Here is an 18,420-nt window from a genome sequence, read left to right on the forward strand (position 1 = left end):
ATTGAGAAGCCAACGCCCCACCCCCAACAAATGATGGGCACACACCCCGCAAAATTCACAGCTGTCTTCTGGCTTCTGTCTATCTATGTTGGTACCAAGTGGAGGATAAGTGTAGGTGATACAGTCTGATTAACAAGATCACAATGCTGTTATATGCCCATCCCACCTTTATCAAGCATATTGTTTAGTAGGGATTAAGAAGATTGCTACACGGGAACTTCCTCTACAAGTTACACTTCAAAGCCCCAAACTGCCTAGGGTACACTGAAGGATAGTGCAAGGAGGAAGAGCTGTGTGTCTCCTTTGCCATGAACTCATTTTGCCCATCCGCCGGGTCTTACTTGTTGTTCTTTGGGTGGTATCCACAGAATGAAATGTTCTTCAACTGGAAAAAGTGGCTACATTTATTCCCCTGCAGGATGGAGAGAACAAGATGTTAGGCTTGGGTAAGAGTTAGGACAGTTGAGGAACCAGAGCCATTTATTGAAGGAAAGGGAAAGTAAAATGTGTTTGGATCCCTCACACTTGGGAGATCCAAGTCACAAATTAAAAGGACCTCATGCTGTGTTTTGGGGAAAGGATATCCCATTGTATAACTTGCAACAGTTTATCTGTGCACTGCAAAAGCTTGTATGGTAGGAAGTACAGGGAAAATTCCAGGAAGGGCTGATGAGAAGGAAAATCAAGTCACGGGAGTCTTGCTATACTGGCCTCAGAGTAGGGCCCCCAGACTCCTGATTTGTCCATTTTAAATTACTTAGATCTTAGCCCTTGTAGAACGAAAGTTAGGAAGGAAAATGTGCATAGACTATTTTGTGTGATATGAGCCTATTCCCATCTTTTAGCAATTTTAGTCAATGAGTGAAGTCGCAGCTGTGATTGACAGGTGCTATGTTACACACACACATCAGAGGAGACCCAAAAACAGCTCCAAAATTACCAAGGAAGTCCCTTCTCCAAACACTTGAGAAAAACATCAGCCGGGTTCAGTTTGAAGCCATTTTACTGTCTTCCTTGCTCTATGTGTGACTTTTTTCTAGATGGAGAAAGAACTGCCTGATTCATTCTGAAGGATCTTCCAGGTTCATTTAAAGGCTTTTCTCTTCCTTTGGCTTTCCCTGGTAGAAATGGGATTGTTGACCAGAAACAATAACTGAAAAATCCAGGATTTTAGTGTAGCTGTAATTGGGCAGTAGCATGTCTACCTAAAAGCAAAATTAGCAGCTAGGACAGTAAGTAATTCCTGCTCTTTCTAACTCAGAATTAATTTCATGCAAGAAAAGAGCTTTTTCCAATATTATGTGATTTTATTTTTTAAAAAATCCTGCTAATGCAAAATACATATCACAGAGGGGTACTGCAACTGAGAGAGCTATGTGGGTTACATCAACCCTGCAAAGTAGCCCTAGCTTGCTATATTCAGGCCTGCTAGGGAAGGGCTGAATAGCCTCTAGGTGTGTTGGTTTCTTCTTAGGGAAATGCAGTTGAGGGTGTTGTTAAGTGGACTGTCAACTGAATTAATTGCTTTTTCAACCAAAGGGTGGGGGAGAATTATTGGAAGCAGCTTGTTGTTCCCAGTATGATAATCAACAGTTGCTTACTGTTGGTCAAGAAAAAGAAAAGGGTGTCTGTTTGTCCTGTGCTAATAACACAGTTCTAGTTGTTAAGGAATAAAAATAATAACTAACCACAGCAAATGTTGCTAGAATACACTGCATTCAATCTTGACTTCATCCAGCCATGAGCATTTAAACCTCAGTCACTGTATTTCTTATGCCACTTTTGGTACACACCCTCCCCTACCATCTGAAATATAGTGTCTGGTCTTGAAATGAATATAGTAATGCCAACCTAAGATCAATTGATGAAGCGTAACGTAGCAGGTTAACAACTCAGGGAACAGGAGTTCTTTGCATGGTTTAGGGTTGGTACTGGAGGAGAGCAATGCCCTTGTGCCTTTAACAGCTGTGTGGCAGGCAGATATTTAACAGGTTAAACCTTTTCTAGTATGGAAACATAAATACAGAGCATGCTTCCCCTGCTGGCATTCTGCCTCTCAGACATAATATTACTGATGTGCAGCTCCTTATCTATTTTTGGGCTCTTCATCCCACTCACAAAAGATTATATAAATTTCCGTATGACACAAAGCATATGCAAATCTGTATCCTCTTTTGTGAGTGGGGCAGAGGGTCTAATCCACATACAAGTGTCCTGGGTCCAGAAAACCCTGTTGGCATCACTAGTTCCAGATCATAAGCTTCTTACTCTCTCCTAAAGGGTCTTATGCAGGAATACGAAAGCGGGGATTTCAGGTTCAGGATTATAGGAAGGCTGCAGCAGTATCAGAGTCAAGCAATATTCTTGTACCAGCTACAAAACGTCCCAGCCTTTACAGTGTGTCATTTAACCTTCAATAAATAAAAGGTCTTGGTACTGTTACAATCATTTCATGAGGTAGAATTGAATGGATTCTACTTTAGCGTTAGTGTACGAAACATGATATAATAATGGGACAGTTGGCTACACACATTTGAAAAATAGTAATACATTCAAACAAATGTTTTGTTCAAGCAAAATAAATTGAAGCCAGCTGTGTTGATTAAACACAGCCCAAGCTCAGATAATTAATTAACACGCTATCATATATATTTCTCCCAGTCTTTCTGCTTTCAGGTCCACTGCCCTTGATTGACTCTAGTAGGGCATTTCCATTGTGAACAGAATGCACTTTCTGAATGGCTTTGCTCCTTCCTCTTGAAAGCTCCATGTGAGCTACTTATGCAGAGAGGCTTTACTGCACAGATCCACAGGACACCGGTTAAAATAGTAGCAGACGGGTTTAGCAATGCTTCGTAGATTATCGGAGCAGCTTAGCAAACAGACCTTCCAGTGCATTAATATACCTACAGCTTGGGAGCATGTACTTTTGCATCTGGACTTCAGGGCACGAATGTGACTCTGCCCTGTTATCCAATCCCCAATAGACTCCTTCAGGAAAAGACATGAGGCACTGCCAGCCAGGACATATGCAAATCGCTCTCATTTGCATGCTCACTTTTGTTTATTGGCCAAGGGGTAGCACTGAGCTGCTGGAAGATGTAATAATAATGAGGCACAGAGAGCACAGAACCCAGGAACAGTGCTGGCAGCAGAGCTACACATGTGGTCAAGCCTACCTTGCTGGGATCCTTAGAGTCATCGCCTTTCACAGCAATCTTGACTCCTCTCATGCTGATCTCCAGGACACAGCTGGAGGGCGGGTTAAAGTGCACGGTGAGGCGGCGAGTAGTGGCAATCTGTGCCAAAACAGAAAATTTGCACCAGCTGTCACACAAACTATCTGGAGTTTCTGGTGACACTGCTCTTCTCACGGAAAATATTGCCCCCCCCATTTAATATAAAACTAGGGTCCCCATTCCTCCTCCCAGGTTGGCAGTTTCAAGAAACGTTGACTTCAAAGTACCTGAAACCAGAAGATGGGTGATCTGTTTTGGGAGTGGGAGGAGACAAGGGTTGAAGATAGACATAATGTCCCAAGATTGCTGTATAAATTGGCATACATATACAGTGGTACCTCGGGTTACATACGCTTCAGGTTACATACACTTCAGGTTACAGACTCCGCTAACCCAGAAATAGTGCTTCAGGTTAAGAACGTTGCTTCAGGATGAGAACAGAAATTGTGCTCTGGCAGCGGGGGGCCCCATTAGCTAAAGTGGTGCTTCAGGTTAAGAACAGTTTCAGGTTAAGAACGGACCTCCGGAACGAATTAAGTACTTAACCTGAGGTACCACTGTACATACACACCCACACTCCACATTCATATATGTTAATTTCATTCTTCACATTATTTAAAAATTGCGAAGTATTAACAGTTGCAGAACTGCTATATGGACGGCGAATAAGGAGGGGCATCGGTGATATCACTGGCATTGGTCAATAAGCAACCTCCACAGGTATCTTTCCCACACTAAATACCAAGAGAACTGCTTTTTTGAAGCTTATCTGGGAAACATGAAGAAGAAAAAGAAGAAGAAGAAGAGTTTGGATTTGATATCCCGCTTTATCACTACCCGAAGGTGTCTCAAAGTAGCTAACATTCTCCTTTCCCTTCCTCCCCCACAACAAACACTCTGTGAGGTGAGTGGGGCTGAGAGACTTTCAAAGAAGTGTGACTGGCCCAAGGTCACCCAGCAGCTGCATGTGGAGGAGCGGAGACGCGAACCTGGTTCACCAGATTACGAGTCTATCGCTCTTAACCACTACACCATACTATACTAAGTGTATTAATATTTATAACCCATGATAGCTTTTGGTGGAGTGCAGGAGTGTGTTCCCCGAAACCACCTGGATAGTGCTTTAAGTGTTGTGGAGGAGGCCCTGCTCATGGTTCTGCCAATGAGCATGGCTTGGCTGGCTATGAAATGAGCAGGACCTTCTCTGTGGCTGCACCTCAGTTCTGGAATTCCCACTCAATCAAGTTATTGCGCTTGTCCCCAACACTGACATCCTTTCTCCCACAGTTAGAAGCACACTGGCTTATTCATGCCTTTGGTGAAGGGTGAAGAGGGTATGGATGACTCATTAATCTTCTCTGCTGCATTAGGTATGGTGTTCGGTATTTCAATTTTTTTAATTGATGCATTATTTTACACTGATTCTGTTGTTTTATGATGTGGTTTTATTATTGCAAGCTGCTCTGGGCTCCTTAAGCCCACTGCTTAATTCCTTCTATGTTTTAGCTCTCGATCCACCACTTCCATCTGAACTAGGTATGGCGTTACCAAGGAATCTTGATGAAAGATTCCAGAAAGCACACATAACTTTCAGATGTTGCTAATGTACAGGATAAGGGTGAACCAATGGAAACTTTATCCATTCAGGATGGACTTGCATATAGTGGGCAGCGTAAATGCCAGCAGAGTGACAAAAAGCCTATTCAGAATGAAGTTACCCCAGAAAGACGAAAAGCCTATTCAGAATGAGGTTACCCCAGAAAGAGCAGGTTTGCAAAGTGGAGTGTGTGCCTCTTCAATCTAGGCCTCCTCCTGGACTCTATGTCCAAAGCAGTGGCTAAGTGTATGTTTTATCAGCTGCCACCAATCTGCCAACTGCACCCCTTCCTAGAAGACAGAGATCTGGTCACTGTGGTGCCATGCCCTGGTACCCTCCCACCTAGACAGCTGCAACATACTCTCAACGTGGCTGTTCCTGAAGGTTATTCAGAAGCTGCAACTGGTCTAGAATGCAAACACCAGACTGATTTCTACCAACAGCCACGGGGAGCAGATAACACCAATCCTATGTGAGCTCCAATGGCTGCCAGTTGGTTCCAGGCCAAGATGCTGGTATGGACATCTTAATGTCACTCACAGCCTGGGTCTGGAATATCTATGGGGACCATCTGCACATGTATATTCTCCTCCCTAAAGATACAGCGCAGCTAATCTCCTGGTGGTTCTATTTTCTATTGAATTGGTAGCCACCACAAAAGTGCTTTCTGGCTGGAGGCCCAGAGACTGCAGAACCAATTGCCTACAGAGATCTTCCAGATTCAGGACTTTGCCTTTTTAAGTAGGCACTAAAAGCAAGTTTATTTACCCAAGAAGCTTTTTATGGTTAATGTGAAGAAGAGTTTGGATTTGATATCCCGCCTTTCACTCCCCTTCAGGAGTCTCAAAGCGGCTAACATTCTCCTTTCCCTTCCTCCCCCACAACAAACACTCTGTGAGGTGAGTGGGGCTGAGAGACTTCAAAGAAGTGTGACTGGCCCAAGGTCACCCAGCAGCTGCATGTGGAGGAGCGGAGACGCGAACCCGGTTCCCCAGATTACGAGACTACCGCTCTTAACCACTACACCACACTGGCTCTCTGTGCCAATTTGGTAACTTAACACACCCACACACCTCCTTCTGATAGTTTTCTTGGCATTTTAATCGTATGTTGGTTTGATCTTCTCTGCTTTGAGAATAGTTGTATTTTCAATAGTTGCATTGAAAGGCACAATATACATTTTCTAAATAAAATAACATCACATTTTCCCTCCCACCAAAGAAAATGTCCCATGAGAAAACCATGGCTTAACAGGGATGGGCAGGGACAGTACCTTCTGCATAGCTGCGCACAGCACATCATTGCCTTTATGATATGGAACCTGGACTGAGCCGAGAAACTTCACCCGGTACTGGTCCACCCAATCGCTACTCTTGCTTGAATCTGAAAATCAAAAGTTCAAGGTAGGTGAGAAGAATCTGATTCACATAGATATCCTACATGGCATAAAGTTAGGAGGGAACAGACTTCTGGTTGCTCTAACTACTGACATAGCTGACGGTAGTTCACACAAGCCGTGAACATCTACACTCCTTCATAAGAGTGATAATTTGTACACCAGCTTTGTCTTTTCCCCTTCCACTTTGAAGAATGTCTGAAATGTCAGCAATTTCTCAGGAAAAGTCCTGGTTTACAAGACAGCTCTGAGCCAGGACTTGAAGTGCATGAGCACAGAGCAGGAATGGGTACAAGTGGCCAGATATGGGTAGCAGAGCCATTGATGGGTTGAGTACCTGTCATATGATCTGCATCCTTGGTGACCTCAATTGCGTAGTAAGCAGGGAAGATGCCTCGGTCCCCTGTCCTCATATTGTAAGCCTCATACCAATAGTCTTCTGCCTGAACCTCCACCAGCAGAGGGTCATCGACCTCCAATTCCAGTTCATCTTCATGACGAGGCACAAACCTGAGGAGAAAACCATGGGCACATTTCTAACTAAAGCTCTGAAGATACAAGCCCATCGTAAGGTTCAAGAAAGAGACCTGCAAAAAATTATGTATTGGGGTCAAAACTAGACGAAAAGTGCCTGCATGTTGGCACAGATGTTATTTCTCTAGGCTTGGCTTAGCAAATAACTTCTCACATGAGTGGTGCCACCTCAGAGGAGATGCTTATGGAAGACTGAAGGGGCTAATTCTCCATAGTTAACTCCCTCCCCCCACAAAAGTAGCTACTTCAAACTGCCATATGCTGTTCCTCAGCTGCTACCCCACTGAAGACGCCATGATGAATGTGCAATGTTAGCTGGCCGTATCCTAAGCTAGCCACACAATCCTAGGGTGCAGAACAAGGTTAGAACTCCATCTTGTTGCTAAGCAGCTACCTCATGTATGTGAAAGCTTGATATACAGGCCATGTTTCTGGAAAAAGTAGCCCATGCCAAGAACCACAGGTTAAGGCAAGGGTTGTTACAAACTACAGTGGTGCCCCGCAAGACGAATGCCTCGCAAGACGGAAAACCCGCTAGACGAAAGGGTTTTCCGTTTTGGAGGTGCTTCGCAAAACGAATTTCCTATGGGCTTGCTTCGCAAGACGAAAATGTCTTGCGAGTTCCTGCAGGGTTTTTTTCCTCCCCCCCCCTTTTCCCCAAGCCGCTAAGCCACTTATCAGCTGATCCGCTAAGCCGCTTAACAGCTGATCCGCTAAGCCGCTTAACAGCTGATCTGCTAAGACCGCTAAGCCGCTAATAGCGCTAATCTGCTAATGGGCTTGCTTCGCAAGACGAAAAAACCGCAAGACGAAGAGACTCGCGGAACGGATTCTTTTCGTCTTGCGAGGCACCACTGTACCTACCTAGAATATTTCAAGAATTGTCAAACTTTTCTTTTGATTTATGCCTGGTTGGAGCTATTGGTGAGGAAGGCTCAATAAATCTAAGGAATAATCAATCCTTTGATATAATCAAGGGGATGAATGTTAGAGGAGCTGTGTTTATTCTCTGGATTCAGCTTTGCAATGGTGAGGGTCACGGTGAGGAAGACTTATTTGTGACTCAACCAGGCATAATGGATTTTGGGTATTGGTCCAGTAACTTTCAAAGCCTAACATTACGAATGGAGTTTTGTGTGCTTTTGGCAACTCTTTTGCACCCTATAAATCAAGCTAACAGGGATATGTTATTTGCATACATAAGCTCTAAAAACAATTTCTCCCCTGGCTTAACAAATCCTCACAACCAACATCCAATATAGGCAACCCTGAATGTTGAATTGAAAACCTTCCATGGGTGAGAACCCAGTTCCAAGCATGTTTTTCTATCTGTACCACAAACTGAGATCCATAGATCAAGGCCACTGAAGACACCTTATGCCTTAGATGATGTCTCTGCAATTCAGGTGGTCACAGGTTGGAAAACACCACTGTTTGGGTGGATGGGAGGATTCTGGGGCAAAAGATTTTATCTGCACTCACCTGAAGACTGCTCGGTGTGTCTGCTCTTGCTCCTCCCCATTGATAATACAAGAGAAGAGACCAAATGATTCAGCACCTGGAAATGAAGTGGGGGAAAATACTATAGCCACCCAATAACTCTCATTTTCAAGCAATGAAGTCAACTGTTTTCTGGAACCTGTTTTGCCAAATCAGAAGTGCCCAACAATCATCTTAACTGCACAGCTTCCTAAGATTCTCTGTGAGGAGTGGGAATTCTATGCATGAGTAGCTACTCTTGTGTAGGTACCCTCAATGGGACAATGCGATACAGAGAGGTATAACCTGACCAATGATAACATTCTGGGTGGGTGTGTTTCATTGTTGTAAGTTCTGACAGGAGCCACTATTTCACAGCATATCCAGTTGGGAGAACAATGGTGTTGTGCTCTCAATAAAGGTAGCCAAAGCTTTACCCTGCAGCCTCACCACACTTCCTGCAAATGTGGCAGAAATTGATGGGTTCCAAAACTCAACATAATGTAAGCCTCAATTCAATATAACGTAAGATAAAATGGAGGCAACAACATGTGACAGTAGCCCAAGGATTTCCTGCAGGAATCCACTAGAGAAAAAGCCAGTCAAAAAGGTGTAGCATATTTTGGCCTCTTAATGGGCATCTACATGAAAACAACCAATTGACTGAGCTGGTAGCTTCTTATGGAGCAGATAAAAGGACTGGAGACATACTTCTTTTCCTTCAGTGTTGGAGGTGATATGAGGAATGGATTGTTCCCCATAGTGTGTATACTCCTCTCACTGTCATCTCTGGTAAACAGGTTTTTTGGGGCGCTGAAGTGTTTCTAAAACCCTGCTGGCCAGAGGTGATAGTGGGACAAAAGAAACACGTGTGGCAACGATACCCATGTCATATTCCTTTCAATAAATTGCCTCTAACAATATTGATTTATTGAGTTCTGAGAAAGTATTATGCCATGGCCATACACTTATGTTTAGGGAGATTTTGTTCCTCAACCCATTCAGATGCCAGCATGAGACTGTAAACCAAACTTCACCAATCCAGTTCCCTCCAGATGTTTTGGACTACAGCTCCCATCACCCCAAGCTATCACAACCAAGTCATAGTTTAAAGTGTCTGGAGGGAAACCCAGTTGGCAAAAGCTGCTCTTAAACATATTTGACATTTTCTTGAACTACACATCCAAGTTGCTCTAAGGTCTTCTGAGGTCACCTTTGGTCTTAACAAGATTATTTTTCATGGAACTGTCTCTTGTATTGACCAGCAACTTCCTTGTATCCACCCCCCCCCCGCCCCAAGACATTGGGTTTTAATGCCTGAGCAAGTGAAATCTGCTATGATATGCTGTGAAATTTCAGGTCCCGTCCCCCCCGCTCCAATACCAATGCTCATACAGGAATTTGCCCCAGCACTCACTGGAGGAGCGTGACCGTCCGCTCATGAAGACGTTGAGGAACTTCTTAGAGAAATGGATGTCTGCCTCAGGGGTGGAGTCCTCAGAGAGACAGACAGAGTCACGTTTCAGGGCATCCTCCTCATACTCCTCCCCAATGGCTGACTCATAGGGTGAGGAGACACAGTTGTCGTAGACAGTGGCTGAATCGCTCTCGTCGCTGTAACCCGAGTAACACTGTTTCAGGCTTACGAGTTCCAGCTGCACGTCCTCATCTACCACAAGAGTGTATTTGACCGAATCGTAGGAGAGGGCACTGGTGTCAGAGCTCACAGATGCCCTCTGACGGCTATGGCAGGGCCGGTAGCCGCCATTGCTGCTGCTGCCATACACAGTCCTTGGTGCGTTCATTTTGTCAGGTGAGGACAGGTAGTCCAGCACTTCATCCTCCTCGCTGATTGAGGTGTTAGGTTTTCCTGCCAGTTGTGGGTAGCTGGAAGTGTCTATGTCAGAGCTGATGGACATCCGGTTATCACTGGACTGTGACATGAATGGCTTCTCAGACTCCAGAGGGTCAGAATTCTTTTGCACTGGTGTGAGGTAAATCTCCTCAGTAGCCTCCAGCCTCACATCTGTCTGGTAGCGAATGCGGTCCCGATAGGCTTCTGGCCCCCGTGTCACTACTACAACGGTGGGGTTCTGTGGTGGGGGGCGGTTGGCAACCTGCTGTTTCTCCGGTGCCCGGGACGAGGCAACACAGGCTGGAGCAATCTGTGTGGCAGCCGTACGCCGGCACGGGCTCTCCGTGGATGTGCCCCGATCTTTGGTGGAGGTTGTGCTGTTTTGGTGAGTGACCTCATCACTCAGGCAAACGTGGTCATGGGGAGGGGTCTGCTCACCTAAGGGTGGGTAAGGTGGGGTTAGAGAACTTATGTCAGCCAATGGAATGGGAGCAACAGTGTCTGGCTACATCTCAACACAGTTAATTCAGAATGGTGGCAAAAGCAGCTGTTGTGAAGTCCAGTCACCCAAGGGACTGAATCTAAGGAGCTGAGAGGAGCTGAGAGGAGCTGTTTCACTTGGTGGGGCCTGTGGGACATTGCAATAGTCAGGGACAATCATAAGCAGAGTTGGTATACCAAGTCCTAAGTATTAGCATTCACATCCCAAAGTTGTTATAAAACCTTCTAACTGGAATGGCCAATCTTTGGAATTAGTAAGTTCAAAACTGGAACGAATAGCAAAGGAACTAGTTTCCAGGGACCACAAGGATATTATGAGAGGAAGGAATTAAATGTAGCACACTAGGCAGATTGCTCTGTCAGCACAAGCCTTTCTGCTTGCCTGATGGAAGATCTGCATTCTCCTCCTCCCATGTCCTGTTCCAGACAGGGGCGTAGGAAGGGGGGGGGGGCTGCCCAGGTTCCATCATGGAGGGGGTGTGACAAATTATCAAGGAGCAACTACTACCATACTAGGGTGGTTCATTAAAAACTTTTTTTTTGAAAATGCCTGCTCCAAAGGTCTTATCTTACTACACTAGGGATTATATAGCTATACTGTATATGAAATTTCATGCATATCAGTTAATATCTTGACCCTCCTCCACGAAAATAGCTGTTTACTTGGCTATTTTCCTATGTCGTGAAGGCTGAAATTTCAGTTTAGTGGAGCACTTACTGTTCCCAACCCTAACCCTGAAAAGCCATCTCATTAGACTTTAATTAGATTTTGACATGTTTTTAGGAGGTGATTTAATTATTGTTTGATTTTATACCAATGTTATGTATCTGATATTAGCCACCCTGAGCCTGACTTTGGCCGGGGAGGGCAGGACATAAATAAAAGTTGTTTTTTATTATTATTATTATTATTATTATTATTATTATTATTATTATTATTACTACTTATTATTATTATTCCTTTGTAAGAAAATATGAAATAACGTAAAACCATTTTTGCAGGTAAAAAAAAAAAAAAATCAAAGGTGGGGGGTGACGAGAATCTTTCCGTACCTGGTACCACCTGACCTTCCTACGCCTCTGTTTCCAGAGGTTTTATCCTGACTTCCACACAGCCAATTTTGTGGGAGTGGGGAAGGGAGGGAAGCTCCGTTGCACTAGTGGAAGTCCTTGCCCAGGTTTCTGCTCACAGGGCTCATTAGTTAAATCTTTCCCTCAGGGCTGGATTCAACTAAATTATTGTGCAAGCAGAAGCCAGCACAATGTGTCCCGCTAGTGCAACAGAACTCTCCTCCCCATGTTCCCTAAATCTGCTCAGGAGGATTGGGAGAACCCTCAGAACAGCATTCAGCAGAAGCAGAGGAGAGATTGGTATGTCCATCAAGCAGAACAGAATAGAGGAAGATGAGGGGGCAGATCATTCCACTGGGCAAGCAGAAATGCTCTCGTTGACAGAACTTAGTTTTAGCAGGACACTGGATTCCTCCCCAAGTGTTGCTATTAATTTGATATCTCCCCTTACTTCAAGGACCCCAGAATGCTGTTCATGTTGTTTTCACTTCACAACCCTGTGAGGAAAGTTGGACTGAGGGAGTTAAGTTCTCAGACCATCTATTGAGTGCCTTGTCTGACGGGGCTTTTTGAACCCAATTCCAGCACCTTAGCACACTAGATCTTCTGCCACAGATTGTCTTGAGCTGATGTAACGAGCCACATTGTGAGTTGGCCTTGGATTTTTAGAATAAGCCTGTTCTGAAGGAGAGCAGGCAGGAAAAGTCAAACCCAACCCCCCATGGCTTGTGTGCCACCAGTCAATTAATAAAACTATAGCATCCGTTTCAAGATGCATGCCAAAGTGAAAACACATTAGAAGGATGTAGTGAGAAGGTCCAAGCGCCAGAGAACGTACCATCATGCAAAAGGGGGGAGGAAAAAGATAGAAAGAGAACCAGTCGCTGTACAGAGATGAACTCACCAGTTTTCAGAGGGGATGACGACCGGGACACTCGCTCCTGCCAACTGTGCTTTTTCCCCAGAGAGTTGTTATTCAGAGTGTCCTGAGCAAAAGAACAAAGCGGCCTTGTAGCTGCAAGGGTAAACGGCGCATGGCACAAAGGGGGCCCCATCACCCCCCCCCCAAACTCCAGCCTATGGCCCTGCTGCTTCCCCCTCCCCCCTCCCCCAGCCGGCTATTGTGTGTGTGCATTCATAAGGATTCAACAGCTAAATCCATCTGTTGCTGCTGCAGCCGCAGATGCCAGAACCACTGTAGGCCAGGTCCACATGGAAGCAAAGGGGAAAAAGGAGAGGAGATGGAGCGAGGCATGGGGACTGGGGTTGGGGGGGGGGGAAGTACCCCCCCCCAAGCCTTCATCAGAAAGAAGCAAATTGTCACATTTCCGGGTACCATCCACTTGTGCTTCGCTGCTGCAGGGAGACTGAATCACACAAATGCTCTCTCTTTCTCTCAGGGGCTCATCCACACTACTGTTCATCCTGTTTCCAAGCAGTTTTGCCTTTGCCCTGGAAAACTCTCTCTTTAGTGCTAAATCAGAGCAAACAGCACTCTGCAGAAAACCTGACTGCTGTTTGTTCCAATTCAGCGCTGAATCACAGGTTTTCCCAGGGGGAAGTGGGAGGGCAAACGTAAATGTGGATGAGCCATTGTTCCCATTAGTCAAAGCATTTCAGGCATTCTAACACACTGCTGCCACAGTGGGCTGAGCTGCATTTTACAGCGTAGCTCCTGGCATTTCTCCATCCCCTCCAAAGCAGCAGCCCAGAGTGAGTCAAGGTGGTGCTCTGCAGAGGTTGCTGGATGACAACTCCTATTATCTCTTATCGCTTAGCCAAGTTAGTTGAATGATGAGACTTGGGAGTCCCAACAACATCTGGAAGGCACCATTTTCGCTATCAATACGGTAGCCAATTAATCAGGATGGGGTGGGGAAACATTCAACACAATGACATCCCAGTGTGCTTCTGTCTTCCCAAACTTTACCAGGGAGATTCAGTTTTTGGGTGGGAGGAGAGACACAGGTTGGCAGTAACCATGTATCCATTGTATTTCATAAAGAGACCCTATCAAAAATAATATTATTTATTGGATAAGGCCATGGAGCAAGACATTCACTGAAGTACCAGACATTAAAGCACACTTTTATGAGAAGGGCGTATGCTTTTTAAAGGTGCACAGCCTATGAAGCATAAAATCCTATAATTGTAGAGTTGGAAAGGAGCCAAGGGCCATGTTGTCCAACTCCCTGCAATGCAGGAATCACAGCTAAAGAATCCCTGACAGAGGCCACCCAACCTCTGTTTACAAATCTCCAATGAAGGAGAGTCCACATGTTGAGGCAGCTCTTACTGTGAGAAAGTTTCTCCTTATGTTTAGTTGAAATTGCCTTTCTTGTAATCTGAATCCATCAGTTTGAGTCCCCCTGGTATCAGTAGAAAACCATTTTGCTCCATCATCCACGTGACAGCCCTTCAGATATTTGAATATGACTATCATAATTCCTTGGCTATCATGAATTAAAGGATTCTGGAAAGCCTGTGCCCAGTGACGCTGCCATGTGCTGTGTCAGAGGCAAGCAGGGTCTCTCCCCTAACCCATCTCTAGCTGCCTCAGTCCCTTTTGTGTCTCTCAGGGAGCTACTCCCAGAGGCTGCTTTGGCTCACCCACTCGTGCTTCAGCCCTGGTACCACCAGACTCTCTGCCCATCTCTCTACCAGGGAGGTCCTTGCTTTCCCAGGGCAGAAGTGGAGGAGAATGTTCCAGGAAGCAGCTTCAGAGAAGGCTCTTCCTCTGCTGCTGAGTTAAAAAGCACTGTCTCCTGCAAAAGGGTATCTTAAACAGGCCCTCAGGGCCACTCAGTCCTCACAGGCCAAGCAGAAGGAAGGCGCACCTTGAACGCTAAGCTTGTAGAAAGGCAGCATATAACATTTCTAAATGGATTCAAGTAAGAAAACTACAGTGGTACCTCGCAAGACGAATGCCTCGCAAGACGGAAAACTCGCAAGACTAAAGGGTTTTTTGTTTTTTGAGCTGCTTCACAAGACGATTTTCCCTATGGGCTTGCTTCGTAAGACGGAAAAGTCTTGCAAGTTTGTTTCCTTTTTCTTAACACCGTTAATACAGTTGCAACTTGACTTCGAGGAGCAACTCATAGCACGCGGTGTGGTAGCCTTTTTTGAGGTTTTTGAAGACTTTGGTGATTTTTGAAGCTTTTCCAAAACTTTTCCGACACCGTGCTTCACAAGACGAAAAAAATCGCAAGGTGACAAAACTTATAATATAATAATAATAATAATTTATTATTTGTACCCCGCCCATCTGGCTGGGTTTCCCCAGCCACTCTGGGCGGCATCCATAAAAACCAAAGATACAGTAAAATATCACAGATTAAAAACTTCCCTGAACAGGGCTGCCTTAAGATGCCTTCTGAATGTCAGGTAGTTATTTATCGCTTTGACATCTGATGGGAGGGCGTTCCACAGGGCGGGCGCCACTACCGAGAAGGCCCTCTGCCTGGTTCCCTGTAACTTGGCTTCTCGCAATGAGGGAACCGCCAGAAGGCCCTCGGAGCTGGACCTCAGTGTCCGGGCAGAACGATGGGGGAGGAGACGCTCCTTCAGGTATACTGGGCCGAGGCCGTTTAGGGCCGTATTAATTTGCGGAACGAATTAATTTCGTCTTGCGAGGCACCACTGTACCATATGTACAATGGGAGAGGCAGGGGCAAGGAAACATACTTACACCGATGGTTAACAAAAGGCATGCATACTTTCTGAACAAAAACAATGAATGTAAAAACAAACTTCTGATGGGACTCCAGAACAACACCCCCAAATTTCTCTGAAAGCCATTTCATGTGTCCCCTTGTTCATTTGCTGCTCCCAGTTCCCATTTTGCTGAATTTGCTGAAATTAAATTATTGTTTTTCTATGTTAAAATTATTATTTTTATTATTATTTTTCTCAGCTGCATTTGCCCAAGCCTAACTTCCCTCTGCAGCCCTTTGGAATCCTTCACTTGCTCCTCCCAATATGCCCCCAAAATAAAACTAAACCTGCAGCTAGAAGCTTCCTAGGCCTTGGAGACTTAAAGCACTGTTTCCTAGCCACTTTGTTTGCCTGGCGTGCTGCTGGATTGCAGTATGAAAGGAAAGCCCCGGGACCTGCATGAAGCAGTAAATAGAGGCAGGAAGAGAAGGGAGGGCAGTGGGATGTACTGTCCCAAGAGATTGTCCTCTCTGCAGCCAATGAAAGAGAGAGGCTGCCACTAGCTGCCAATGTAGCTTTGAAAGCTGCTCTTGTGCTGGGGCAAAGGAGCCCATGTCCCCATTTGCCTCTGCGTGGCTCCCAGTGGCAACTGCACAGGCTTCAAGCTGCCTGAACAGCAACCATTTCTGCCAATGCATGTCCAGAGGAGGGGCTAGCAGAAAAGGAAGCAGCTTCTCCCCCAACACACACACACACACACACACACACACACACACTTCAGATGACCAGAGAATGGGATTATGAGATCATACACTTGTGACAGGAATCAACAGAGTTCTTTGGAGGCATTATGCAACCATCTCAATATGGTGATTGAGGGCATTCTGCATGATGTGCCACAGACAAAAGATTCGAAGCTCTCATGAACTGGAGAAGGGTAGGGCTCCCTGTTCCTGAAGAGCTTGTAACATAGTTATTCCTCCACCCATGATACTTGACACTAGTGGTACAAGGTCCTTCACTCAGCCTGCCCTTGCTGACTCTGCAATTTCTGCTGCAGCTTGTTGGGTGTGTTTGGAGATAGCAACATTGGCCAAGAGTTGCTGGAAGAAGACACGGGGTCTGGTTTCATGACAGGAAATTACTAAGAGGGGAATCACATTTAGTGCAAGAGCAGTGCTGTAAAGTCTGAGGGAAAGGGATGAGCTGGAAGCTGGACGCTTATCCTTATGCCCTTTTGACAATCCAGTCGCTCTGCACTGCAACACAGGGATGCTTCTGATGCAGTGTCAAAAGATCCTTACTGCACCAGGACATTTTGACACACTGCCCAGCAAGCATACTCCTTTGGAGCAACTGAGTGTCTCTAGCAGGGAGAGAGATTTGGATTTAATGGTACAATTATCAATGGTAGCTGACATGAGATAAAGTCTATGAAACACCACACAGGGAACGCTGGAGATAAAACTTTGCACATACATTAGAAAACAAAGATATCTGTTGTGATCTTTCCGATTTATTAGATTACTTGAAAGGGACTTTGGAGGAGACAAATGCAGCATCCAAGAATTGTAATGTAGGAGGTGAACATATGATTATTATTAATGTGAAAAGGGGACTGTAATGAGAATGAGCAATTCTAGCCGACTGAGAAAGAAACCTCTGTATGAACACATCTTTCATCTGATGTTTCCTTAGGGCTTCTTCTCTCTGCCATATGTGAAGCAGCAACCATCATTCGCTTCAGACAAAGGTGGACCTTTTTCCAGGCTTTCTCAAACTTATTTGACCCTGTCTTCATTAGCCTTAATTCTTCATTTTATACTACAGTTTCACTGGTATTATTATTATTATTATTACTAATTATTATTTATTTTATTTATATACTGCCCTTTACCTGGAGGTCTTAGGGAGGTTCACAGAACAAATATGCTGTATTTTTGTTTTAATGATGTTGTTTTTAAGTTGCGTACTGCTTTGAGATTTTAAAAATATTAAGCCGTTTCTAAATGCTATAACTTAATAAAATAAAACATGCTTTCTTATAGCAGAACCAATCTGACTGGTGCCATGGAATCGGGGAAATTATTGTTAATTCTAAAAATGCACTAAACAGGTGCAGGTACAGTACAGAAGACAGCAAAGATATAAATGTGTTAAGAACACATTCCTTTTTATTGGATGCTGGGACGATAAGCATATTAGCAATATTGGCCCATAAAGTGTGTAAACAAGGTTAAAGGATAGATCTAAATAAATAAATGAAATTGGAACTAGGATTTCTCTCCACAGGATTATTCTGGCACCGACTGCCATGCATTTGTGTGCCTGAAAGTATTTTGTCTGAACAGATCAGTCATACATATTGCTGACTGATGATGCTATGTCCGGAAGCCAGATCTGGGGAAGTCTCATGAATGCAGAGCATTGCACTGGAACTAGCTTTGAAAAGCCACAGTTTGGACCATGGCTGTTTCTCTGTCTCCTTGCCGAAATTAATGTCATTTTCCTCCAACCCATGTGTGAAGAAGAAAACGGTAGCTGGCAAAGTGAGACTCTGCCCAGATAAGAATAAGATCTTGTGATCTGGGTTACAGCTCTTAATAGGCCTTTTCAGGAAATTCCAGGCCTGAAAGGGTTACTTGCAGACTCCAGCTCTCAGTGCCAGCCTTTGCCCCCCCCCCCCCAAAAAAAATCAGATATATAGCTGGACTGACAGAGCAGCAGAAATAGCTTGGAGAGAGGTCTGCTGCTGACATAGCTAAGTGCCCTGGAAACTCCTGCCTGTTCCTTTGGAAACGGACAATCTTAGCATCCAGATTTTGCCATTATTGTTGCTCCTGAACAGGCAAAACCAACAGGATAAAAGGAGAGTTTAAGTCAGTCTGGAGACATATTCAGCTTTCCCTCTCAGGGAAAAGTACATTAAAACAGCAAGTCAAGGCACCCACAGAGCCTGCTCAGGACAGCCTGGCTGAGGAAGAGCCCATGACGTAAATTGCCACCTTTATTATCTGGGAAATTACTCATTTCTGTTGGCTCTTCCTGGCACTAGGTGTATGGGGGGAGGGGAGCAAGTGAGATCACCACTTAC

At 44.9% G+C, this 18,420-nt stretch overlaps 1 protein-coding gene across 4 annotated transcripts in view; it reads right to left on the minus strand.

Moving 5' to 3' along the window:
* MAPK8IP1 (mitogen-activated protein kinase 8 interacting protein 1) overlaps positions 1–18,420 on the minus strand; it is a 61,867-nt gene that overhangs the window by 2,595 nt on the left and 40,852 nt on the right. For all 4 annotated transcript variants that reach the window (XM_028727296.2, XM_028727277.2, XM_028727286.2 and 1 more), the window contains exons 4-10: positions 12,577–12,658; positions 9,663–10,538; positions 8,249–8,324; positions 6,570–6,742; positions 6,110–6,219; positions 3,180–3,299; positions 342–412 (exon numbers count right to left, since the gene is read on the minus strand). In XM_028727296.2, coding sequence (XP_028583129.1) covers positions 342–412; positions 3,180–3,299; positions 6,110–6,219; positions 6,570–6,742; positions 8,249–8,324; positions 9,663–10,538; positions 12,577–12,658 — 1,508 coding nt within the window. The remainder of the gene's footprint in view (positions 1–341; positions 413–3,179; positions 3,300–6,109; positions 6,220–6,569; positions 6,743–8,248; positions 8,325–9,662; positions 10,539–12,576; positions 12,659–18,420) is intronic.

The sequence above is a fragment of the Podarcis muralis genome, chromosome 1 (genome assembly GCF_964188315.1).
Source record: "Podarcis muralis chromosome 1, rPodMur119.hap1.1, whole genome shotgun sequence".
NCBI classification, from domain to species: Eukaryota; Metazoa; Chordata; class Lepidosauria; order Squamata; family Lacertidae; genus Podarcis; species Podarcis muralis.